We start from the raw sequence: 27,359 nt of genomic DNA, 5'->3' as shown, positions 1-27,359 counted from the left end.
GGCGTTGATGGTTCTCAGAGCAACGTCCGACCAGAGCGCCGGAGACACGGCGTCTTGGGTTCATCTCGGCACGTCTGCTCTCAGGTGGTCTTCATTGCCGCCTTACGGGCTTGGGCACAGGGCAGGGGACACGGTCCAGTTCTGATCGAGGCGGGGCCGGGGCGGCCCAACATGACGTGCCCTCGACGACGGCACCCAAGCCGAGGTGGTGCGAACCTTGAAACCAGGGTGGGAATGACTCCGCAACCTTTGCCTAAACTGTTACGTGGGGAAAGAACGAGTGAAAGAAATCATGCTGGATACCGAATATGTATTTACAAAGCAGCCACGATTGCCCCAGCAAGGCTGCGTGCTAAACACTCGTTTGTCATCGTCCTTGGTGGGTCACCTCGGCGCAATGCGGCACTGCCCACTTCTGAATCGTGTGGAATTATTATTTATCATGAACTTTACGAAGGAAGTTTCTGAGCACGTTCATGAAGCAATCTTCGCATCGTGTCTTAAAGCCATGGTGAAAGTTCACGATGCTATCTTCGTAAGACAGTATCATACCCAAATCTCCAGCGGGTCTAATACTCTGTATTTACTCGCATTCATGACTTCTCATAATCAAGCGTCCTGAATAGTACCCTTATGACGCAAGCATGAAAATATGGAGATAAACTAAAGTTTTATGATTAAAATTACTTGAATGTAAGGGCTTCATTATTAGTTGAGAACCACCCTCACAGAAGGGAAGGTGCCTGAGCATTTTAGGAAGCTTTTACGAGTGGCCCGATGCTCGCGCAAACACACTGCAGCTCGCTTTCGAGCCGCATGGGGGGCGGTGTTGGGTAGGGGAGGGGGGTGGGGGGGGGTGGGCTTGTTAAAGTCTCCCTTCATGTAAAGTCCGCAAACCGAACTGGATTCTTCTCGAGAGAGCGCACTAAAATAGTACGGGTGCGCTGCGCAGTACGCAAAGCGAATATTGCGAAAATTCAGTGATGCTGATTGTGGCTGCATGCTCATTCGCATTTTTATCCCTTAGAGATGACGCTGCTGCTGCTGATGATGATGATGTTTAACGGCTTTCATTTTCTAGCAGATTGGTCGCAATTGCGCCGTGACCTGCGTTGTAACGCCGCTGTACCCAAACCTCACCTTCAAAAAAATGTTTACAAACAGATGTTACCCTTATGGTACTTTTGAACTACTTTCGCTTAGTTTGTTGTGATACCTTCCTAGATCGAACTCTGCTCTTCTCCCACCAACATTGCGGCGTCTTTTGCTAACCTCTGCTGCTTTGCAATTCACTTTTCGTTAAGCCTAAAGCCAATGGATTTGAAAAGCTGTAGGCCAGCGCTACCGAGGACAGGTCTTACACCTTTGAACTCCATTGCAATATGTTGGATGGTTTGCGGTTCCCTTCCGCAACCTCTGCATTATTCTTCCTGTAGTTGCTGGCAGGTAAGCGTTTTTTCGCAAGCAAACCGAACCGCGCTTCAAAAAGGAGTGCGCTGCATTTAGTATCATTGAAGAGCTTTACCCTCGTGATCTCCCACTTCCATATTGTGCAAGTATTTGAGGATTTATTTGCTTGCGTCCCTTTTTCTCAAGTCGTTGTCTCCGAATCTTTTACTTACTTTTTGGTTGCCCTGACTATTTTCCCTGCGCTTGTACATTTCATACTCTTTGTCCTAAAAGTTCTGGTTATTTTTTCAGACTGCGTGTCCACGCTTTTAATGTCAATGTAGCGTGGCATTTTGGCTGCCCACCTCTGGTCCTCAATGTTTCTAAGGCGTTCTGCGAAAAATTTACACCATCTTCCCGCGAGGGGAACCATGCGTAGATGTGACGCATCTGGGGGGGGGGGGGGCACGCTGCGTAAAATGGAAACATAACAACAATGGACATGCTAACATAACGGAAACGCAACGGAAACCCACATAGTCTCCATTCAAATCATCGGTGGTCATCGGATGTCATCGGCGGAGCGGCGCGGTGGAACGGCGGCGGAACGACTGAATGGAGCGGCGCAGTTACCGCGTTTATATGTAGCGGAATGAGAGAGAGCAGCGCATGCGCATGTGTTTAACCGAGCGCTAACGCGCGCTGACACACAGTCGGCACGGCGACGGGAGCGAGCGCCAGCGAGCGCTAAACGCAGATGGCGCTGCGGTGAGAGAGCGGCATTAGCGCGCAGCTGGCGCGGCGAGGAGAATGGGGGAGAGACGTGCGGACTACGCCAACTACGGCGGACAAGGAGAGTTAAAGAGATGCGTCGCATCTAACATATTTCAGCTCTGCACTGGTCTCACATCACAGGCAGCCCTTCCCATGCCTCCGGGCGCTGCCTCACTACTTGCTTTACTGCGGGCTCCTAATCCCAATCGACCTACCACCCTTTGGTTGGTAGGTCAATAGCTCCACAGGGGCGTATTCGTAACACTGCCGTTATCGTCTTACTGCTGGCTGGAAGGCGCGGTTCGTTGAATACCTTTCTGCGTCGACGTAAAATTCACCTGGAATCACCGAAGCTGTTATGCCCCCTGGAGACACGCTTAGCCCACTTCATGGCACAGGAGTACTCCCTCTACTCTTCAACAAGGACTGCAGTGCGAGCCTACCGACTTGTGGGCAGCAGCGGCGGCGAAAAGTGGACGCATCTCTGATCGCGGATTGTTCACGTTGCAGTAATAATCGCCTTTATTGGTGGCGGTAAGGATCGGCCCGTTTAATCCAGTTCTCCGTCGACTTCAATATCACCCGGGATCACCGGAGCTGCTACGGCCCCTGGAAACGCGCTGCGCCGACTCTATCGCAAAGGAGTGCTCTCCGCTCATCTATAGACCGTTTGCAATGAGCAGTTGGGCTGACCGTCAACGGGTGACGCTAGGGCCGCACTCGCCATGAGTGGCCTTTAGCACAGAACGATTTCGGTTTCCGCCGTAGGCTGTTATGGTGCTCAGCGAAGTGCGCAGTTCGAAAATGTGGAAGTCACGGGGGAAATCTCGCGCCGTAGTCGGACGAACCACCTGCGATCGGGACTTCGATGTGTGGGACGGATCACCATGCGAGTCTCACTGGCCCCAACTTCAGAAAGACAGCCCGTGTGTTCGGCCTTTCGCAATGCACCGCTTTCCGCACAGTAAGCACGGCACGGAGACCAGGCAGCGCTGGATCACCATTTTCGAAAGAAAGAACATTGTTCCAACGACGTCGCGAAGGGTAATTTTTTCAGACCGTAGCGGAAGGTTGGTGGCAAGCATATAGTGTGGTGCATATTAATGTACCTCAGCACGCTGGTTCTAAAGCATGCATCATAATTTGCACGTTGCGTGCGTTTCGTCGCGATGATGAGTCAGCCTCGCTGTTTAAGCCGATCGGAGCGGTGACTCTCAGATTTTTTTCTATTTTTCGCTAGCGCATATCAGCGTTCCAACGGAGTAGAGTATTTAATCTCGCGTTTCTTAAAGTGAAACAAACGTGCTTCATCGCTCCGCCGGCGTCTCCGGAGCCCCGAAGTTCGGCGCTAGTGCCAGCTCTTCCTGCCTGCTCAAGACTAGCGCAGAAATGTGGCTTCAGTAAGCATTGCACGTGTTTCGTCACACGAATAGTATGCACGTTGGCGCAACCAGATCTAAGCCCTAGCGGCAGTTGCCTTGCGTACGAGATTGCAGCTTGGACGCCATTTCCAACTCTGTAAAGTGTGCAAGCGAATCCGTGCATGCACATGAGATAAAAGTGGGCTAACCAGCTAATCAGCGGTATCACGGTACGGCAACATTTAGAGGTGGAGGTCTGAGTTGCAAGAAGCCGACACGGCATGGGCTGGACGGCAAAGGGGGGCGGAAGAGGGAGAGATCACTGCAAAGAAAGAAAGTGACGACGTTAAAGGGACCCTGCAATACTTTTGATAAGCGCTTTCACCCTTTCCTTCGCGTGTGGAACCACTGCGAAAGCTATAGTTATTACCAGCACGGAGCCGCACTGCGTGATTTGCTCGTCGCACCAGATACGCCTTGCATTTCTGTTTTGTTTTTGTGGCTTTTTGTTAAGTTGGCATCGAAAAGCGTTCATTGCTGCAACTAAAGGAAAACCGGCCAACAGCCTCTACATGGCCTTAGTGGCGCAATTCGACCCGTCGAAGAACGTCAAGACTGGGAAAGAAAGAAAAATCTTTTAAGCGAGTTTACCAGTTATCTGATGGGCATAGAGCAGTCCTTTTTCGCGCTAAGGCACTTTGATGCCCCCTAATCTAAGTACTGGGTGTGTTTGGTGATTGCGTTTTGCAAGCATTTAAGATTTCAGAAAAAGTTGAAAAAAGTGTTGCAGGGTCCCTCGAAGTAGGAGCGATAATGCTTTGCTCCTGTCCAACCCCATTTGCAGTTAAAGGTACCATGTCACACTTCAGCTAGGACGTGACAAAAGTAGGGGGTTTGAACGTCATGCCGGATGTCGCATGCGGCCTGCACGCATGCGGCCTGCACGCAGAAATAGAATAAAATGCCTCGAAACAGCTGTGAAATCCGGAACAGGAGCATAGGCGATGGGTTCCAGTCAGCTTTATGGATCACTTTCCCGACTGAGTAGTGTCTGAAAGTTGCCACACATATGTATTCGTGTGATATGTGGTAGTGCACAGAGACACTTGAAAATAATTGGACAATTCGCACATGAAGCCGCTCCGGCGCTCGCCGAGGCCCCCGGCCCCGTGGAAGGCCGCGGCGAGAAACGCGTTCTTGAAGGTCAGCAATGGTGAGTGACGTCACACCATCCAAGATGGCTGCGCCCAGGCTGCTGCTCTGCAAACGGTGTATAAAGGACATCACCTCGAAACCTATCGACATATGCGCAGCAGCGGCGGCGAAAGGTGGAGTTTTCTGTGGTCACGCATTCTGCCCATTGCATTTATTGTATTTCTTGGTGGCGTGAAAGGGCACCCCTTGCATCCCTTTCTGCGTCGAGAGAGAGAGAGAAAATGACATTTATTTGTGTCCGGCGTGCAGGGGCGGGTCAGGCCACGCAGGGCTTCACCGCCCCCTGTCGGGAGGCTATACCTCGGGGAACTCTGGGCCAGTGCTCCAGCTTTGGCTACTTGGCGAGCCCGCTTCCTCCCGCTAGGGGATGGAGGGTCTCCCGTTCGCGCCTGCTGGGCAAGGGCGTCCTCGAGCCGCTGGACGGCGATGAGCTGTTCCTTCGGGTTGGAGGAACTAACGTAGTCCACCATGTCCGGTGGCAGTGGGTCCGACACTGCACTGTAGTCACTCGCACCACACCCCCACATAATGTGGGCCAGAGTTGCAGGTTCGTCCGCGCACACACTGCACAGCACTTCCCCGTAGAGTTCGGGACACATGTGTCGAGCCAGGGCCGGTGTGAGCACTGTCCTCGTCTGCAATTGTCGTAGCAGCACCCCCTCTCTTCTGTTCAATCTTGGGTGGGGCGGGGGTAGTTGCGCCCTTTCCACTCTATGCCAGGCCAGGACCTCGCTGTAGTTGAGAATGGGCTCCATGTCAGGGGCGCTCTCCACCGCAATCTGAGAGGCGAGGCGGTGGGGCGCCGCACGGCGCGCGAGCTCTCATGCGACGGCGTCCGCCTTCTCGTTACGGTTGGCAACACCCCCGGCGATGGGTCCTACATGAGCCGGGAACCACCTTATGTGCGTTGTGGTTTCTTTGTGCTTGGGGAGGATGCGGGCTTCCACCATTCCCACCTTGCCTCTGGAGTAGTTGGTGATTGCCATTTGCGAGTCGCTCAGTACCGTTCGGGCCTCGTCGCCGCCGCACAGAGCTAGGGCGATAGCGGCCTCTTCCGCCTGCTCGGCATTGGTGGCTTGGAGGCTGCACGCGTTGACTGTGTTTCCGTCCGCAGCGCGAATTACCACTGCCACGAAGTGCTGTCGACACCCCGAATCAGCGGAGCTGCTAAGCCCCACGCTGAGCCCACTTCATCGCAGAGGAGCTCTGCCTCTGCTCTTCTATAAAGGACTGCACCTACGAGACTGCAGAAATATGGGCAGCATGGGCGGCGAGAAGTGGACGCATCTCTGATGGAGGATTCTCAATTTTGCAGTACTCGCCTTTCTTGGTGTCGGGAATCCCTTTCTGCATCGACGTCAATATCACCAGGAATCACTGGAGCTGCCAGCCCGCTGGAAACACGCGCAGCCCACTTCATCGCAAAGGAGCGCTGCGCTCTTCTATTGACGACTGCACCTCCAAACCTACCGACATATGGGGAGCGGTGGCAGCGAAAAGTGGCCGCATCTCTGATCCCAGATGCTTCACACTGCAGTAATTTCCTTTGCTGTTGGCGGGAAGCGACGGCCCGTTGAATCCCTTTCTGCTTCGACGCAATATCAACAGGAATCACCGGAGCTTGGACTCCCCAGGAAGCACGCTGGGCCCACTTCATCGCAGAGCAGCTCTGCCTCTGCTCTTCGATAAAGGGCTGCGCCTACGAGCCTACCTATATGGGCACCAGCGGCGGCGAAAAGTGGACGCATCTCTGATCGTGGATTCTTCACATTGCAGTAACCTCTGTTCTAGATAGCTGGAAGCGACGGCCCGTTGAATACTTGTTACAAAAAGGCACCTGTGTTATATCACTTTGCTGGGGGCTGTTTCCAAACCCCTAAGTGCAATGGGGGGGGGGGGGGGGGGTGGAGGTGTTGATGAGGGATCTGTTTGGTCTATTTTTATTGTGTGCGTGTACATGAGACGTCTTTCAACAACAGACGGCCAGCAACTGGAGTATCGCAAAGGCGGGAACCCCATGTAATGCCTGTTAAGCTCGCCCCACGTCCGGATCAAAGCCATCTTCGTCGTAAGGCACTGGCTGGTTCCTTTCATGCGAGACACAATAAACCAGCCGTTGGTGTGGGCTCTGCCCTGAGCACTTGAAATATCTGCCCAAGGTTCCCTTCGCGGTTCGCCTCTGCCTGTGGCCCGCTCCTAGAGGGTATACTTCCGTCAGCGTCGAGACGAAGACCATGTCCTCTGCTGATATGTGTGTGCTGCCTTGTGAGGTGACCGTACAGCGTTTCGTACTCACCGAATGGTCGATATCGACACAAAGAAGCGGTGAAGGTACTAGCGCAATCGATGTTGTTATCGTCAATACCTACTTCGTGACGTTCATGATTAACGCTTCATTTGTATTCACGCCTATGCTGTCAATATTGTTGCGGTATATGAGGTCGCATTTATTTAAAAGGGGAAGTTCGTCAATAGGGGACCGCCTCGATGGTTCAGTGGCCTTGGTGTGGTGGGGCTTTGCCCAAGGGCCCATGATTTAATCGCTGACGTCACCGCCCATGCGCCGCTGAAGGCGGCAGATGCAAGTTATACTAATGCCCTGTCGCCCCAGCTTCGGGAGGTGCAGTCTGCATAGTGTTAAGCGTGTTTTCTCGTCTTGCTCTGTACTTCTAAGGTAAAACTACTAGATGATCAGCCCGAGGTGACACGGCCTAAAGCGCCAAGTTGAAAAATTAGTACAGTATCGAATATCGTCCTCAGGAAATCATAAAGAAATAACAGCCAACAGATTCACCGTATGTCGTACCGCCTTAGAAGTAATCCCTTCTTTTGGCATGCCTCGCTAACACTACTCGGGAGGCTGGAACAACTCGCGTTAATAATGACCAGTAGTCTAGCAGGGACTGTGGAAGTAGTTTTAACATTATACGCTACGAATGAATACGTACCACGCCTGCAACAACGGGAAAAGTTAAGGAACACTAGAACAACGGTGCCATTTGTGTTTGTAGCGGCTGATTCCTTGGCTCATTCCTGGGTTTCTTTTTTATTGATTGACTTATTTTATTGACTTCTTGTCCAATGAATCATCACACTGAATACATTTCTTTCTGTATTTTGCAGATGGACTCAAGCACGCTTCGGGTTTCCGAAATGTCGTCGGTGAAAAGTTTCTCCGAGTGACACCATTTCATCAAATGTGCAGCGCGGTGCCGCTAGTCAAGACAGCACTGCACCTCCGCGCACCGCTGCCAGAAACTAGCTTTTGTCGCCGCTTCATGCCTGTGGCCCTGCACGTTGTAAGAGGAGCCTATGTGGAGGCCGTATGTACCCTTTTTTTCGCTCCGTTAAGTCTTCAACGTAGAACTTCTCGTGCTGCTCGTGAGGCCTTATTTCAAAAGTAGTTTTCGCAACCTGAAATCGATCGGTCACGTCAGCTGAAGAAAACAGAAGGGTCAAGTCGCTCATTTTCGCCAGCTCATTTCGTGCCTCCTGTTGCAATTACCGCAAGAAAAATCTGGCAATTATGTATATGGAACACTTGAAAGGTTAAATGTACGTGTTCGACGTGCAAGGCAGAGAAACATTTACTTTATACCTGTTTGGCCGGCCAGAGAAAAGTCAGGCAGAAGGGTGTAGGCTTCTCAGCAACCAAGCGAAACAGCTGATGTGTCTGTTTTCCTCCACAACTTTTGACAAAAATGTGGAATACGTGGCGAAGCTGCAAGTGCCGGGTTCCAAAAAGCACTGGGCTCGGACGTAGAAGTGCTGCTCATTACATCACGAAAGGTGGCAGCAGCAAATAATATTTCACTGGAAAAGCTTGGAATCCTTTTCGTTCGCCTGGTAGCACAGCGGCAAGCACTATGTTCTTCTCGCCTCCACTGGACACTCAAGCATCATCTGTCGGTTACCTGAATGGCATTTACGGGACCGGCGGGATCAGCGGAGAAAAGCGTTTGAATCCCTGAGAACGTGCGCGAGTCATTCGCTCCAAGAGTGTGCACCACCTTTTACCTTGTGTTACGCTCTGAGAACTGCAACCTTGCGGGTTATGAACTAGACATCTCGTGACACAACTGCATTTTTCACGGCGGAGAGGCTACAGTGGAGCCGTGCCTTGTGACTGCATGTGGGGTAGGCCAGGCTCCAGTGTTGGCTAGAGCTACAAGCTCCGTCATGAAGTTGGAGGCGGCAGCGAGAGCATGGCCGTACTAAGCAACGTTACCGGCCATGCGAGCGCCGTCGAACTGGAGCGCGAACGACATCGGAAGTATCCGCCTCGATCTACCAGGGACCAGCACAATGGCTTCGAGCACGACACTGCCTCCTTCGAGCACGCTGGCACCGCCGCCCGTCTTGCGGCCGCCCCGGCCAACAGGTGAGCAGTGGCCCGGACATGCTTGAATGGTACCATGACGTGTTCTCTTGGGAAGTACCATTCTCCCCCGCAAAATGGGACGGCGGAGGCGGCCGTAGGCAAAGCCGCCACTATGGCTTCTGGGTTGAACTACCAGGTTGCTTAGCGTGAAGTGGCGGCTGCAACGCCGTGTAACCGTGGTTGCTTTTTCCAGGATGTCATGCACTTGAGGTGAGTTAATTTGAGCGAACCTAGCGAAATTACGTTTAACCGGGAATGCCGTCTAAAGAAGTCATTTAGGGGAGCGTTTTATTAGGTTTGTGACGAAATCGTAGGATCGCATGAAAAGGTTTCTCCCCGGATTCTCCTGCCGTAGAGGAAAGCCCCGATTCTGAAGCCTGCCCGAACCCCGAATAGCTAAATTCATATCGAGATCATGCAAGGGGGCCCCCTGTGTGAGAAAGGAAGAATGTTGTGTTAGTTGAGTGAGCTGCTCGTTTTATGGGCCGCAAATCACCGCACAAAAGTTTGCTTTCATTTCCACTCCACTTTATTAACCAGGACCAGTATTCACTTCTGTAGGCACACATTTATTGTTCATTGCTTACGTCATGGTTAACTGTTGTTATGTGAACACTCATACGGCTTAGAAGAAGCAGGATAGTTGGTCTTCTGTACGTCATACAACGCCACAATAGCGGGGGCAGGGAAGACAAAGGTGTACGCTTGTGTGTTTCACACACACACACACACACAAAAAACGTAATTGGAGACAGACTCTGGGGCCGTCTTTTAGGGAATAGGAGTTTCTTCAGTTCTGTAAATGCCAAAAATGAAGATTAAAGTTCACTTACATGGTGGCCCAAAATAATTGTGCCTAAACACGTTGATACAGCTGATGCAATCGATTCCCCTTTCTTCAAGGCTGGCAAAAGAGGCACGTTTCGTTGCCTGCGGCCGATTGTCTTGAACAAACGTATAATAATGGATGTGGGCTGCTGCTAACTGTATGAACTGTTTTCTTGAAAGCAATACAAATAGAACAATAATGCAGAATACAATCGTTCAAGGTCGCTCAACCGGTCCATCCGTGAAGTCCAAGACTGATCAAACTGTCCTTGCACTCCGTGAAAAGGCGAATGAGAAATGAGTATATTGAGCAACAGTTGTCGCACGATTCAGAGATAGAATGAAAGAAGACGTAGCGAGGAAAAGAGAGAGAGAGAGAGAGAGAGAGAGAGAGAGAGAGAGAGAGAGAGAGAGAGAGAGAGAGAGAGAGAGAGAGAGAGAGAGAGAAACGAAGCGTTTATGAAAACTGAAGAGGTCATCCCCTCTAACCATTGGTTTTTATACTCCGGATGAGGATTAACAAAGTGAGACGAAAGAGAGCCAGATAAAAGAACCGGAGAGGAACAGGAATAACACTTCGCGATGTGCATCGGGATGTGGATGGTGACGTACACAATAATAAGCTAAACGTCAATACCTGTACGCAAAACGTGATGTAACTGCACATAGAAGGCCCGCGGGGATGCACGCGTATGTAAAATGCATGCGTCACGTTCGCAGGACCTTTTGCAGCCCTGATTATCTGAAGGAGATACAGGCAGGGTCAACTAACTTAATGATGCCGAAGATAACGGCATCTTCTGTGATCGCAAGATGACAACGAAAAAAGTGAACCGTGATATCAAAATAAAAAATTGGCCGCGTATCTGCTTCTTTCGTTGCAAATGTCGTCAAAAGACGATAGTCTTTATAGACTTTTGCCAAGTAAATGCCTCCCTTCGCTTTACCGCTCACCCCTCATGTTGTTCCTATTGCGTCGCGCTCCTCCCAAGGTAAAGACACCAAAGGTTTGCTTAAATCATTTTACATTTCCCGCGTTCCACTGCTCCAAACCGGGGTGTCTCGATGCGAACGCTGCCGTACGGCGAAGACGCGCGTTAATCGAGGCACCCTACTTCAACGTTTATAGAACCGCGTTTCCCTACTCCACGTGCGTTGCAAGCAGAACGTGGAAACTATCTAGTGGAACCTTGCGTAACTGTTGCCGGTTGATTTCTTAAAATGGCGCCAGAAGCTATAGTGGCGCTGGCGACAGCAGGCGACGGCGGAGTGAATTCTTTTTCTGCAGTTCATGAAGTATTTAATTTCGCAAAAGTCAAGCATGTTTGAATTTTTGTAAAGGAACACTGCAAATATCACTTCTGTATTGATTTGTTGTCTCATATTTGCGTAATGTCTTGTTCTTCTTCAACAATGTTGACAAGTCTGAACATTACACCGGACCAAGACGGGTAGATTTAGCTGTGACTATATAAGACTATTGCGCAGCCATTCTTTTGCTTTGGCCGGGTGGCTGAATCGAGTCACAGACAGACAGACGGACAGACATACAGACACACAGACATACAGACAGACCAAAATTTCTGGGTTTAAGTAGCCCAAGAAAGACGATCGTCTTTAATAGAACAATAAGCGCAGTAGCAACACTCATAACGTCACATTCAGTTTCTACCCGTTTCCCTGGAGCATGCTTTTTCCGTCTTGTTTATGACACAATGAGTGGGGAGTTGGTAGAACATCTGGTGAAGTACACGAACGTGCGCATGCATACATGACAGCAGCGAGCTGTGGTAAGCGAGGGCAACTGACCGTAGACCAACTGTTCCAGGGAGAGCAACATTGCTTCCTCTTCCTGATCATGGTGTTACAATCCAATCCATGTAACGCGTATCATCGTAGTGCTGAAGTTTTCAAGGCTTTTGCTGTACTTATCGGCTTCGGTGACTTCTTTTGTGAGGTTGTAGCACTCAGCGGAATGCTTTGCGATTTTCTATAGCCTCTAGGAGTCCAGAGAATTTGATTAGTCTTAAAAATAAACGCACGCATATGTTGTCTGGTCCACACATAAATCTCACTTCGTCCTTCCAAATAAATTGAAGCCTGTTTAGCCAGTGATGATAACCGATGTAGGGCACATGAAGTCTCACAAACGTAAATGCGTGAAGGTTCTTGTGGAAGCAGACATTCTGTCCATAGAGATTCCTGCATGCAGCATTGCATTGGCTTGTCCCTAATGCCCTGTAGGTAATAATGCGGGCGTTGGCTGGCCCGCCTCGTGTACAGCATTCGTGTCTCCATCTTGCAGTTTTGAGCTTATTGGCTGAACGTTGGGGGTCTCGCCGAGTGCTACAAGTTTATCGCTGCGCTGTATATACGTGTATGATCAAGCGGTCACATTGAAAGTGGAACAAGCCAGAGGAAGCTTTCCTTGTTTATCAAGAAGATCGATTGTTAGGGGTTTTTAGTGGAATACCTTGATTTAACCCCACGACTACTGCTAGCCATTACGCCCGACTGTACTCGCGTAGCCTTTAGTACAGCAACGAAGACTTGTCGCAAATGTCTAATAGCTTGTGTTGTGCCATGCGCGTGCTGAAAAATTTCTGTAAATCGTTGAAATACCTTAAGCATAATTCCCTCCTGTGGTATTTGCCTTCGACGAGACCAATCGATTGATATCTAATTTTCATGTGTAGAGGCAAGTACTGATATACTAATTTATAGCTATATTAACAGCTGGTGCTACGTATACTTAGGTACAAACCGCTATCACATCGTTTCCTAACCTGTATTCTCGGTGTACCTCGGTCTCTCACAGTTTAGTTTGCTGACATAAACTCCCCACTCTTATAACTGCAGTCTGATCCCTCCTTTCCGTATACACCCCCTAATATCGTCTCTGTCGACTTTGCGTAGAGTGCTCAATTGGGAACTGCGAAAAAATATTTTTTGCTGTAAACTCTTATACCAGCACTAGCGGACGCTAACCACGAACACACACCATCACAGTACGTAGTAACAATGTTTACACGCACGAAGCTTCGCTAAGTTGTGCCACTTTCTCTTCATATTCTCCCCGCGTTCTTCTCTTCGTTCCGTAGTTTAAGCTAAATTGGATCAGCAGTTCTCAGTTCCAACTAACGTGTCCGTCCGCCATCATTAATCGTTGAGGCGGAGTGGGGAGCGAACGCCGCTCCTAATTACTTCCATCGTGCACCCATCTGACGTCAGCGGCAGCCGTCCTCAGCTTCCCGCTTGTTCCCAACCAGTACCTCTGGAGCGACCGTTTCATTGGCCACCTAGTCTTTTGTATCTTGTGTGCGCGCCACATACTTTTTATTCGCTTGAGCAGAAATGTCTTCCAGCGTAGGCGGCATAAGGCATTTCTTTCGCTAAGCGTAAGAATTAACAAGTTTCTTTCCCGGTCTTTCCGTTTTTTATGCATCTTTCAAGCTTCATCGTACAGCACCATCAGTTGCATATTGAAGTATTGGATGTATACATCGGCTACATACATTTATTATGTGTACCGCAGGCACAGTAACCCTAGTTATTATTTCCAAACGCAACCACTCCCCTTACGTCCTTTGAAATGTTCGTCATATTATTTCTCGTACATGGGGTTGCCTCCATACATTTGTCCAGAAGTTTTTTTGGTGCAGTACCTTTCATTACTCATCCTAAGTTCGTTTTCCCCGTCAGCTTGCTTAGCCTTTTTGCTATTTTATCTTGAAGATTACCACCCGGCTTCCTCAATAAAGATGACGAATGCTTGTACCCGTGAATTTGAGGCTGTCAGAAACCGCAGGGCTCCGCTATTATATTCTTTGTTTTATTAAACGTCATTGTTAATGTTGTTCATTGTTCGGGACCACCCACCCCCCTCCGTTTGCACCGTGCATCAGAAAACATTTATTTTTATGCAAAAGCGTCGGTGGTTGAATTACCAGAAAGCGTCATCGGCGACTAGCAGCAAGATGAATGCCCATCGGCAGTCACGGCTCTGGCGGCTTGAAGCACGCACAGTGGCCTAGTAATGAAACAAAGATTTGCATTGCACACAACTGCTCCGTCATTGCTAAGGGGCCGGCCGAACTGCAGGGAGGCGCGAGTGGGCGCCCGCCTGACCTAATTTCGCGCCTAATGTCGCGCTTTCATCGCGGGACGACAAGTGACTTCATTTCGCCGCCAGCTCCGAGCTCGTGCCGCTTCTGCTCCCCACGACTGCTTCCACGTCGAGAGCTCCTTCGACAACGACGGCGGTGGCTGCTCCCGCAACCAAAGATTTTCAGGCTAAAATCGCAAATAAGTCTCGCAAACACCTCGCAGCACACTGATTTCACACCCCATTACACATCAGCAGATCTAGGTACCCTCCGAAATTTCTGTAGCGAAAGCTGTACAAGGCCATGTCTGGCTAGGTCATTCATGCGGCCGGTGCAGCTTGAGCATGTGTAGCAGAAGGGACTTCACGCAACGTGATACGCTGTGGAAAGGAGTCGCAGCTGTGCTCGCTGGGAGCCTCGCCGCTGCGGTACTACGTGACTATGCGAGTGTTGAACGGCTGCTTCGCCGGAGCATGATCGCTCAGTCTCACTCAGTCTCAGTCAGTCTGCCAATCTCAGTCTGAGATTGGAATTCAAACCAGTTTCGGTTTCCGTTCGATGCAAAAACATGCTTGGCATCCGACGTTACCGTACCTTATGCATCTCTATATCTCAGGAATCGGCATACCGCGCTTCTGCTACGTTGCCGAATGTAGAGTAGAATCTGTCAGATAAGCGTTTTAGCCCTGCTTAGAATCGTAACGTTCAGTTGCCGATGCGTACGCAGAGCCTAAACGCCCTCCGCGTCATCAGAGACGCTCAACTGCGAGGCGCTTCGCCCCCACTTTTGAAACTTGCATAGCTCGTCCCTGTGTCGTAAGAGGCGTGTTCGCACTAGGCGTAGAGTCGGCTGATTTGTCGCTTTGCGGGCAAGAAGTCGGTGCTATGTCAACACCACGCCAGCAAGACCTCGCTAGCGCGTGTAAGTCTGCACGCAACACACAGTCTCCAAATTTTCTCTCGCCGCAAGTGGGGTTACAGCGAAAAGTTTTGAATTCAGTATATAAAACATAACCTGACTACAAAAATCTAATGAAAAGACGGCTTTGAACTTGGCCGCGGGCTCTAGCGTGTGGTAACGCGGTCCACTTTGGGATAGATGTGAAAGCCTGAGGACGAAACGATCCGGGCCTTCCAGTCATGGCAAACTTTCGGCGGCGAGTTCGGAAATGAATGGGAGGGGATGACGCATGGAGCGGAAACTTGGTGCCTTAGTAAACAACTCGAAAGCAAACTTATGTCGGCTCAACGGGCCATTGAACAAATAATTTATGCAGTAACACCATAGAGACATGGAAACGAGCTTCTTGGATCAGAGAATAAACTACAGTACAAAATATCATCGTTCAAATAAAGAAAAAGAGATGGACTTGGGCTGGCCACATATTTAGGCGAATTCGGAATCGGTGACTACCAGGGTGACAGAGTGTATACCGAGAGACGGGTCTAACAAAAGAGCAAGGCCAATTTGCCAGATGGAGGGACGAAATAAGGAAATTCTGAGGCAAAGAATGGACTCGAGCGACGCGGTACAGAAGCGGATGGAGGTCGATGGGAGAAGCGTTCGTCCTGCGGTGGACCTAGTTGGCTACTGCGGCTGATGATGATGACGCAACAGCCGGGTCTCCGACTAAGGGAGAGGGGCCGCCAGCTTTGCTATTTCTCCAGCCTTGCACCGCGAGTGCAAGCTGCTCTATTTTTTTGTTCAGGGCGCTGCAACAGGCAAAAATAATGAGGCGAGTCACTTACAGCTATGGCAAGGCTATGGTGCGCCTTTGCAGCATCCACGAGTACTTCAAAGCAAGGTTTGTTTTGCTCTTTTTTCCGCTTCCCCAAACAGTATTGGGTTATAGCCGACTGCTTGCCAAAAAAGGTAACGTACCCAGGTTTGGAATACTTAACGATTCCATCGCAATAATTCATAAACATATAACAGATTACAAGTGCCGTCATTACTTGCAACGCGTTACGTGCTGGTTTGAAGCTGTCGTAGCAGCACGAAATAATTAGCTGATGAAATTAATATTTGTGAATTATTTAGCCTAATGAAAACATTTCGCGACTTAAAAAACTACGGTTGCTTAGTGACTGAGGTTACAGCCGCCGCAGCATATGAATGAAGGAATCAATGACCTTAGAAATGATAGGTTTCATTCCCCTTGTCGATACAAGTGAGCCGACGGGCTTGAATCACTGCGCTTGGCCGCCCCGGGAACGGAACACATCTTTTAGGCAATTTTCGCTAGAGTAGTGCGCGCGGTAAACTTGCGCATAGTCACTACGTTTCCTTCCACGTTACACGATGCATCGTTGAAGGGTGGTGATGCGAGAAGAGAAGCACGCTCTTTGTTGCCCGGCAAGTCCGGTAGAGTCCCAGGAAAGGGTGTGTACTGGGTCGGTGGACACAAGCGCAGGGGGCAGGGACGGGTAGGAAGGGGGGGAACAGGCGCTGTGCCGCCAGGTCTCTTTCTGACAAAACGCCTGTACCACGTCCATCGGTAGCGGATGTCAGGAGTGCCCGCTGTGCCGGAGTGGGCCATATGTGTTGCGCGACATGGAGGCCTAGCGGATGTCCCCGGTAGTGGAGGTGATGGCGTCGTCGAATTCTTCAAATATCGCGCTCAAGACCGTATTGTTCAGGGTCACTTGGAAAAGCGGGGAGGCGTCGCATGTGAGTCCTGGAAAGTACCAAGTGACAAAGATGCTATGCGGTCAACGGTCGTATTTCTTGGGTGTGAGTGGTGGCAGGCCGGGTGTCCATTCTGTGTGAATTGAGATCATCATTCATTCCCATAAGGGTTTACCTGCGAAGGGAATGTAATGATGACAGTTTCGAGGTTACGCTGTGTTAAAGACCTCCGCGTTGTCAGTCGATTGGACGATATAAAAAATGATCATCACGAGATACCGTCGCAACGGAGTTGACAAAAAATGTCTCAAAAACAAAGATCGGCGGAAGCGACAGCTGTTGCGATACTTAAGAGAATTTAGTTTTAATAGTAAAACGGTAGCCGAAAAAAAACTTTGTTTTTTCTGCTAGAGCAGTTGCCTAGCGGTGCTTGTACTCATGTTTTCCATGGCCACGTTTGTTGGAGTCCCTAAAAAGTGGACCATTATCAACCATCATGCAACCATTATCGTTTCTCGAAACTATACGTGGCTGCAATTGAGGGTCGCCCCACTAGCTGCGTCTGAAGAAACATTTTAGGGCGAAAATTTCTATGCCTCGCTGATGGCGACCATCCCGTCGCGGAAACGCACTGTAGAAAAGCCAAGTTTATACAGTGGGTTTCCCAAAACGATGATGATGATCAGCGAAGGCATATCAAGCGCCTCAAGAAAAATCGCTTCCCGTAGTCGGAATCGATCTGGGTGTCTCGCGTTATGCAGCCTGCGTCTATCTGATTGGGCAATTCCGACACGGTGGAAGTAGCTTTTATGTAAAGCGAAGCTTTTTTGGTCCCACTGATGGCGACTGTACCGTCACCAAAACTCTGAACCCCTACAACCCTAAGGGCAATGAACGAATCTCTCACAAAAAAGGTGACCTTTTAGACCATCGTTGTCGTTAGACGAAAGGGCGTTAGTGTTTTTTTTTTTTCATTTCTTTGGATGTGTCACCTTCCCTGTTCAGTTTCTCTTGTAGCGAATGTAGCTTCGTTACGGTTTCCCTCTTATACAGCCACAAGTCTCCATGAAAAATGAAAAGCGAAAGCGCACTGGCGGTGATCTTATATATTCTCATGAGACATTTGATACGCTCGCTGTAAAAGATACGCTAGATGCTCTGTGAGTGGGATCGTCGTCACGGTGGGAAGATGAGGAACCCGCTGTTAGAGACGAGCGTGTAGTTCCGCCCTTGCTTGGGCGGCACTCGGTGCCTTCTGTAACCGGAACTTGTAAGTACTGTAAATACACTTCTATAGATACAGGTCTACCTCGTTTCATTTGGTGGAGGTCCCGTCTCGTAACAATATCATATCCACAGTACCGGAGATGCTGGTTGACAGAGCAACCGGTAGGGATCACTGTTTCAGCGTGCTTTGAGGTTGCATTAAAAGCAAATGCAGCTTTTGTATAAGTTTCAAAGAATCTCACGGTATGGATGAAGGCTCATCTTGCGAGACACGCACCGTCCTAGCAACTCGTGGCAAGCGCTATAACTGACCTGCTCTGCTAATTAATTACACACCAGGGCCCGCTCTCATTAGCGCGGCTGTCAGCCCTCCCTTTGTGTGGTCGATCAGGTAATGAGGAGCTGTGGGCGGTTTAACGGTGAGCGCGGTATCTCTCCAGGCGGGAATAAGCGTTGTGTCGTTAACGATGGGCGAATAATCAATCAGGCACAGAGATTTAGCGCCGGGCATTCTCGGAGGAAACAGCCGGCGTCGAAGGTGAACAACCGTTGTTCGCGGGGTCACTCGCTCGAAGTCACAGACCTGGCTATTGTAGCCAGGGTGGCTACACAACAGAAAAATCCTTGCCCGCGTTGGTGGCTGAGGAAATTCCAAACAGCTAGACGCTCAGGCTTATTGATACATAAACGGATAAACACTGTCTCTACGCATCAGCGACTCGGGCGCTTTTCCTAATGGCACATATGCGCTTCGCAACCGATTCAGTTCAGGTTGCGTCCTAATTAGGGAGGAAGGGCATCACGGTTACCGAATATTAATTAGTTTAGTGTGTAAATTCTGCAAAACATTCCTAAAATGCGCAAAGCATGCAAAAAGACCATAGAATGTTTACAGGCAGTGCACAGCTGTACGTGGAGTACGTGGAGTGTCTCCATTCTATGTCATTCTATGTCATCCTTGGTTGCCTCCTGCCACTGGAGCTAAATTTGTTATTAAAAAGCAATCCTCGCACGACGCAATGTGTCCCCGCCCTTCTTTGCTTCTTCCGGCTGGCGGTAGCGTAAGGAAGAGAGAAATCAATAAGCTCAATAAAGGCTTCCCAATCGTCGGTAGCGGGCGCACGTGCCCTGTTAGGTAAACATATTGTTGACCAGACAACCAAGCACCAAACATGTATGGACGAAAAGAAAAAAGAAAGCAGTAGGAGCACTATAAAAGCAAATTGTGCGATAATAAAGGCGGCCTGTCGTAACCCAATAATATAAAATACGCAGATGAATTACAATAGCTCTACCTTGATACACGTGACGGGATGTCAGTTGCTTTTTCCGAGTTTGTGTTTTCATAGTCAGCCTTTAACGCTACACATTGTATTTTGGATGCCGTGTATTTATGCCCTGTTATTATGCATTGCTCTTTAGATTTCTACTTGTATAGTTTCTTTCCGCATCTTATGAACTTTTGGGAATGTTTCGGTGTGAGATCTGTGACGTGATTATTATTCGTAAACTACTTTCATATTGACAATCGGCGTCATCCAAGATAACGCGCGGGAATATGGCTGCGCGTGTTGGGCCTGCAGTGGTATATTTATTTCGTCCATGCGGTCACCCGTTGATCTAAGCCATCTTGTTTGTTACCTTCAGTGACGTCATCATCTCGAGCTCCGTGCTGTTGTGAACTTTTAGCGAACGAGGGTAGCAGTTATGCCCATAGTACTTCCGTTTCGGATGTCGGCGTTCGCGAGACGAAGTAATGACAATGAGGAATTGCTGCTGATACACGGAGAGCCAAGGCCTCTCGACAGACTGTTTTTAAAGGTTAATGCACAGCTTAATGGTTAAACTCGCTTCTTAAAGGGACAGACAACCGATTTTTGTCGAGTATATATTCTCTATCCCAATTGAAAGGGCATCACTTAAAGCACCTGACGAGAAACGGTTTTGCTGATAATGCCATAGAACTTTTTATATCGAAATTTTTAGATCTGCGAGCCGTATGTGTCCCTCCCAAAAATGATGCTGGCAACCATGACATAGAGTAGCTCGGCAACATACTTTTGCCTGTATGCGAAATGAAAAACGATATTTAAAAACTTGTCCCCAGCTAAAAAAGTTTGAATCGCAGGCAGTTATGTGTTTTTTAATGCAACGGTCTAATGTGCACGAATGCGCCATCTGTTGGGATAGACGATAGGTACAATCTGGCTTCACGTTGTGGAGGTGGGAAGTTCGATTCTTCCCGGGTGCACCGTTTTTTTTTTGTTTTTTTACGCTGCCGCTGGCGTATTTGGGAACTGAAATCAAATATTTTGGCAGAACAAACGCCTCTGCCAAAGGCAGAATCGTCAAAGCTCCTTCACTAGGTCTGTTTACTGCACGCTGCCGTTGATTCTGGGAATGGTGGCTCAGTTAGCCACGATGAGGGCAACCCAGCGGCGGCGGGCGGCGTGTCTTTAGAATTTTCAAAATAATGTTTAGAAATACATATACAATTTAACCTTGTACAAACACTTGTTTTAAATAGTTTTCAATACGTAAATAAACGTTTCAGCAGTTACAGTAGCTGCTAGGTTTGCAGGCCACGTGACAGGGACACATATTGTAGTGCCAAGTTTCGATACTACGAACCGCCGCCCTTCCGATTTCAGGAAGTTTGCTGCCAAATTAAAATTATTTCCGCCGATTTCTTTAGAAATTGCGTGTGGCTACCGGGCTATATAAAACGCTGGCTTTCATATGAGCTAGAGAACATATACGAGACAAAAATCGGTTATGTGTCCCTTTAAAGGGGCCATGCAGAGAAAACACAAGTTTGGTTCATTCGAAAAATTGCGTCGTTAGAATCATACTGACACATTTTAAACGAACGCTTCGCTGGAATTACATATACAATAAGGAAAAAAAATGAAATGGCCATGGGACCCACTAGGTCGTTTCCCGCAACAGAACCTACGATGCCATAAGCCCTACTGTGCGATTGGCTGAAGCCGGCAAAAGCAAACGCAAATTAGGCAGAGCTTACAAACTTGGCGAATGAGCGATTTGCGCCTAAATGTAGTGAACATCCATTTTACAGCAGTATAATGGTGCGGCAAAAAATTAAAGTAACGAAAATACACGTAAACATAGAAGTACCGATGCCCGCTGTTGTTGGTACTGGGCGGACTATGTTTGTTTTAGCTGCACAGCAGTCCGCCGCTTTATACGACACTGGTCGATTGGCGTAAGCGACGTTGCCTTCCGTGACCCTGTATGTCAAGCATACCCAATGTTTCACGAAACGATTACTTTCTACCGAAACAAAACCAAGCCACGTGTAAATAAAGCAAAAACAAAGCAGCGGCGGACAATGGTTCGTGGCTGAGTATGCTAGCGCCATCTGGGAGGTTCGACGGCAAGCAAGGCTGCAGAGCCGAATGACAGTGGAAGTTCGTTTGAATACGGGCCGTTATGACTTCATTGCAGACGTCACGAAAACACGTGCTTTGGAGGGAAAATCCAAATTTTAACCTAAATTGATTAACTTCTCAGTGAATACGGCATCATTTGCTGCCGGGCAAGCGCTGGGGGCACTATAAAACACGAAATCTTTCGAAGAAAATAAAATTGTATTTTGTCTGTATGGCCCCTTTAACGCACTCCTTAGAAACGTGAAATTAGCTAAGGAATGGTTATTTGTCACTGCTCCTAACATTGTACGTGTGCCTGGCACATTAATCAGGTCGGAGTGTGCGACTTCTCTCTGCTCCACAGGGTGTCAGAGCGATTCCCTTGTTCGTCAGAGCCGCCAGTGGCAAAAAGAGTACTGTAATCGGCGGAAGACAAGTCATAAATATTACCTTAATTGCAAATGCTTTCTAGTGGAACGATGGAACAAGTTTATTGAGATCATGCAATTCGATTACATTGCGAAAAAAACATGATGAAATACAATGACAAGGTCTGCACAAACAATAACTGTCCTACAGGGGGATGCAGAAGGGCGGTTTAAGTGGCACGGTCTCCCCAGATGACTAAGGAGAGGTAGACGTGCAGGTGACTGTCCTTAGTTGAGGATTCAAGGGGCCAGGATAATTCCTTGGCTCAACTGCTCCAATGGCGGGCTATGCAGCCTCCAACACCGGATGTCGGCCACACTGGCGGCAGTACGTTGCCAAACGAGGACTTCTCGTCGGTACCTTTAGCGACGGGTGTTGATCTAGCGGGCGCTCGGCGTTCGTCAGCAAACAGCGGCGACTTGCAGGCAGTGGCAACCGCGAACCGTACTTTTTCCCGGTTAGTTTTGATACTCAGTCGATCCCGGATATATCGAACCCAGATATATCGAATTATTGCCTATATTGAACAGTCCAAAATCTCCTTGGAAATCCTATGCGAAAACAAATATTTTATATATCGAATTATTGATATATCGAACTTATTTGCGACCTCCTTGGAGTTTGATATATCCGGGTACTTCCTTCGAACAATCTGGTAGACCATATATGTTTGCGCGGCGCACTCAAAGCGACTTCAGTATTCAAGTTCAGACTTCAAAGCGACTTCAGACTTCAAAGTCAAAGTCAAACTTCAGACTTCAAAGCGACTCCACGCTTCACAACCCCCGCGAGAAACGGGGTTACAGCAGCAACTTTGGGTTCTTTTTTTCCACCCGCCGAAAGAGTTTCTGCTCAGTGATGACACGACGAAAGTAAGCCGCAGGCACGGCATCACATCCTGTGAACGATTTGGAAACTGCCCAGCGCACCCGGCGCGGTGGCTAAGCCATAGAGCAACTAAGCAGAGGACTGCGGGCTCGATTCACAGCATGGACGGCCGCTTCACAGTCGTGGGGCGAGATTTCCGGGCACGGTTAAAGTCCTCCGGTGGTCGAAATTAAGGCCCCCTCTACGGTACGCCTCGCTGCCGGCAGACGAAGATTCGGCAAGTGAGAAGCCAGTGTGAACAGCGAAACGGCAGAACGCAGGCAGCTTATGGTCTCTTGTCGAGTATGGCTGCCTGTGGAGGTCCCCGGGTACTTATTCCCTCCCTGCGAGCATACCTTCTTGAAAGCGCCGTTGGAGGCCGGCTCGTCGTCGAATCCATTCATCATAGGAACGAACCCAGGGAGGGCAATGGCGGCCGTACAGCTCCATCCTTGAGGCGCGGGCATGACTACATTATGTGGGGAATATCTGGTTTGGTAAACTTTTGTATAATGTGCCGAAGATACACCTGGGCTATGAGGCACGCCGTAGTGGAGATCTTCGGATTACTTCTGACCACTTGGGGATCTTCTCGACACACAGACATTTTGGTTTTTTCGCCTCCATGTGAAAAGCACCCGGCGTGGTCGAAATCGAGCCCTTGTCATTGGGCTCAGCAGCCCAACGACTCAGTCACTGAGCCCCCAATGCGGCGGGCAGAATATCCGGTTTTGCCAAATTCCGGTTTTAGCAAAACCGGAATATCCGGTTTTGCTAAAAAGGGCAACGGGACGCGCCGGTGAGCATGTGCAAGCCTAGATATTGCCTTGCGAAATGCGACGCAGCCGACACCTATGGGCAGCCAATGTGCATGCAAAGGGGTTGCCTACTCCTTGAGTTTACTAAGGCCGCGCATGCATTGTGGAACTCGTCGCAGACAGTGGGACGCTTCCCAGCTAAAGGCGCCGGGCGCCGGTTTCTTCGCCCAGTGGGCCGTTTGATTCCCTCGCAATAACAGTCTGCTCATGGAGCACTTACACAAAAATGGTGTGAGAATGGCCGCTCACTTCTGGGTCATTCCGTTTCTTTGGCTGAAATGGCGCGAGTGCGTCCATTTCAACTCAAGTCATTTCAACTGTGGTCATTTCACGTTCTCCTTTCGTATCAGGGTTGCAGTCACAGTGGGCGTGTAGATGGGAAAAGTGGCTGTAAAACGAATTGTAATGGCATTCCCTGAAAGTAAACTTCAGACTTCTTTTCCCCTCCGATGACAAAGTAGATATATGAAGACGCGATAAGCTCATGACACTATGATTATTTTCCGAGCAAGTAGATGAAAGAAATCCCAATTTTTTTACTTGCACCCGTTCTAACCGGATAGAAACTGTTCTGCATCCTGTGCCCTGGTTACTGGTTGGACCTCGCAACAACCTATGCTGGGCCGTTGTACGCGAGACGTTGGGGCAAAATAAGCAGCCGAGACATCGAGAGCATTTTGCCGGCATTGTGCAGTCTCGATTTCACTACCGCCTTTCGGCTTCGCATACCGGAGGTTAAAAGTACGCAATTGGTTTTCATGGAAACTTTAACCATATTTTAGCCACATTTGCTCGTTGGTTTATGTGTATAATTACTAGGCTATACAGCAATGTTACGGGAGCAAATGCGTATATTCGCGGAACATGGAGAGGATTAGTGCGAAAGCATTTCTTAACCGTGCCAAGTCAAAGCACTGGTTTCACAATTGCGGACGAGCCAGCCGAAGGTTTAGAGCCGGGTGTGCGCCGGCCCTACGAGTTACGAGAGTTCGTGACCAACCTTGATATCGAAAGACCATCGTATTTCCGTCGTACGTAGGGCGCTCAGCACGAAATAAAAAATAAAGGTATATAGATGCGTACGCCGTTTTCACTTATCTCAGCAACAAAGTTAGATAACGCTGGCGTGAGCGGGCGCCGAACGCGGTGGGAAGACAAACCAAAACGCTCACACGCCGAGCGACGGTGTTTCCATATCAAGGTTGAACACAAACTCTCGTAACTTGTTCCAATTCCGCATACGCGGCCCGTCGCTAGGGTGCGCACCCTGTACTGAAAGCCACGCGCTCCGTTGTTCGTATTTCAATTTATCACGATAGTACATCTGCGAGTGACAAGAGCGCTTGGGCGTGGCTTTGCGGCGCTCAGCTGCCGCAAGGAGCCCGATGCGCCCATCTGGAGAGCTGTGGTTCTGGGCGCTGTAGGTCTGCACGCAATAAGAATTTCGCAAATATAATGATGGTAATCGGTTTTCTTGATTATCAGCTAGAATTTCCTCATTACAATCAAACACCTAACTAGAATAATTAGGCAAATGAAAAATGCAGGAAACTCACACTAACGCGCAAGGCTTGAAGGTAGCGAAGCTGTACGCAACCTTCACAACCATCACGACGGTTTAAGTCCACGATTGCAGCTGATTTGCTTCTTCGCTGCCGAAGCAACGACCTTTACTCCATCATTGTTCCTATAAGTGGGAGCTTCCTTAATTTTTTGGAAGTGATAATCATTGGACACAGTCATGGGAGGTTGTGGCCATTGCTACACCAGGGTGGCCAATCGTGCTCTAGTGACGGAGTGCGTTACCGGCAGTGGGCGCTGGAATTAGGCCGCAGCACAAGCCTCCTCCTGCAATTCCATCAACACGCGGATTTTTAAGTGCGAATGCACTTCTTAAGCGAGCCTGAAGCGTCCGCCGCCGTCCGCATTCCGCCGCCGTCCGCATAGCAACAGCAGCGGGTGCGCGCGCTCCTCGTCTTCCTTGGCAACGGGGGGAGATGGTCGCGCGCTGCCTGGCCGCTGAAATGGCACATACCCACGTGGGGGATTGGCCAGGAATCTCCTCGTCTTCCTTGGCAACGGGGGGAGATGGGCGCGCGCTGCCTGGCCGCTGACATGGCACATACCCACGTGGGGGATTGGCCAGGAATCGGGCGTGAGAAGGGCTAATGCACCCGCTTAAAGGAGTACTGACACGAAATTTCAAAGCTGAGATCCGCTCTAGCAATCAAGTACAACGACAACACAAATAGGTGTCTGTGAATAAATGCATCTTTCTTTCTTTGTAGTTGTGTGTGTGTGTGTAATCTCTCTTTCGCGAACATTACCGAACCGCGCAAATTCAACTCCTGCATTCGCACTTTCACATTCTTCCCCTCGGGAAAATGCGGGGAATTTTTTATCCGGTAGGAAGTGCGCGGCACCCGATTCGAACCACGGTCTCTGTGCACGCCAGTCGGATGCTCTACCTCTACGCCACCGCAATCGTCATTACCCAATTTGGTTCATGTTGACCACGGAGAGCAGCGTCAGCACCCGCATAACAAGAGTCGGGAATTCACACCGCCATCGTATGGATCCAGCTAAGAGGCCCTCTCGGACTGCCTCTGTCTGCTCGTTGTTGTTTCTCTGATACACGACTCGTAACGTCTTGCCTGCAGGAAAACCTTACCTTCCCCACTAAATAATATTTCTCTCTCTCTCTCTCTCTCTCTCTCTCTCTATATATATATATATATATATATATATATATATATATATATAAAGTTTGGCAGTCAAGAAAACCTCGGAAAGCAAAGGGGAGGATATAAATGCCCGCCAGGTGGGATCCGAACCCACAACCTCCACAATACCGGTCTGGTGCGATATATATATATATATATATATATAGGGAGCAGTTGAACTTTTGAAGATGGTAGAGAACACAAGAAAAGAAAACTTTGAACAAGGTAAAAGCACGATTGTTGCCAACGTTTCAGCAAAGAGACTTGCTTTCGTCAGGGCAATCTCTCGCCTCGCTGGCACGCTTTATATAAGGGTAGGTCCCCCGGTGAGAGGGGAGAAGGAAAGAAGGAAGTGAAATTGAGAAAGCGGATTGGTTTGGGAGTATGTCGGGGGAGATATTGAGGGGCAAAGAAGGTTGTATAGTTTGAGTCGCGAAGTTACAGCCGCTATATATATATATATATATATATATATATATATATATATATATATATATATATATATATATATATAGCGAATCAGAATAGGAAATGAGGGGCTCGTTGTAAATAACACAGAAATAAGAGTTGGCAGTCAAGAAAACCTCGGAAAGCAAAGGGGAGGATATGGTAGGTCATTGAAACAGACACAGAATTTGGAAAGAAAGAAAGAAAGCGGAGAAAAAATGCCCGCCAGGTGGGATCTGAACCCATGACCTCCAGAATACCGGTCTGGTGCGATAACGACTACGCTACCGGCGGGGCGATTTTCCCCTCCACTTTCTGGGGTATTTTATGTTTAGGTATTTTTGTTTCCTGTGCTTGGGGGTGGTAGCCAGCGCCACTCGGATATATATATATATATATATATATATATATATATATATATATATATATATATATATATATATATATATATATATATATATATATATGTATATATATATATATATATATATATATATATATATATATATATATATATATATATATATATATATATATATATATATATATATATATATATATATATATATATATATATATATATATATATATCGGGGTGTCGATTTGGAACTTAACCGAAAAAGGAATAACGGTTACCGGTTCACCACAAAACGGTTGGACCATCCCCTGTTGATAATCAGTGGTTAACGCCATTACGTCTTTCACGCACCGTCAATTCCTTAACTTCACAGGTACTTTGCCCTTCATATTAGTCACAACACCATCAGCACGCT

The 27,359-nt window shown here is 48.7% G+C and overlaps 1 protein-coding gene across 5 annotated transcripts in view; it reads left to right on the top strand.

Annotated features, from left to right (window-relative positions):
* LOC144138022 (uncharacterized) overlaps window positions 1–27,359 on the top strand; it is a 298,058-nt gene that overhangs the window by 214,240 nt on the left and 56,459 nt on the right. For 4 of the 5 annotated variants that reach the window (XM_077670092.1, XM_077670100.1, XM_077670076.1 and 1 more), the window contains exon 2: window positions 7,863–9,120. In XM_077670092.1, the coding sequence (XP_077526218.1) occupies window positions 8,945–9,120 (176 nt within the window). In that variant the 5' untranslated portion in view covers window positions 7,863–8,944. Of the gene's footprint in view, window positions 1–7,862; window positions 9,121–27,359 lie in introns of those variants that run through there. The other variant, XM_077670067.1, reaches the window with a different exon arrangement.

The sequence above is a fragment of the Haemaphysalis longicornis genome, unplaced genomic scaffold (assembly GCF_048455015.1).
Source record: "Haemaphysalis longicornis isolate Haplotype H1 unplaced genomic scaffold, Haemaphysalis longicornis Haplotype H1 scaffold_1, whole genome shotgun sequence".
Lineage (NCBI taxonomy): Eukaryota > Metazoa > Arthropoda > Arachnida > Ixodida > Ixodidae > Haemaphysalis > Haemaphysalis longicornis.
Note: the sequence above shows the minus strand (reverse complement) of the source record. Positions and strands in the feature narration are given on the sequence as shown.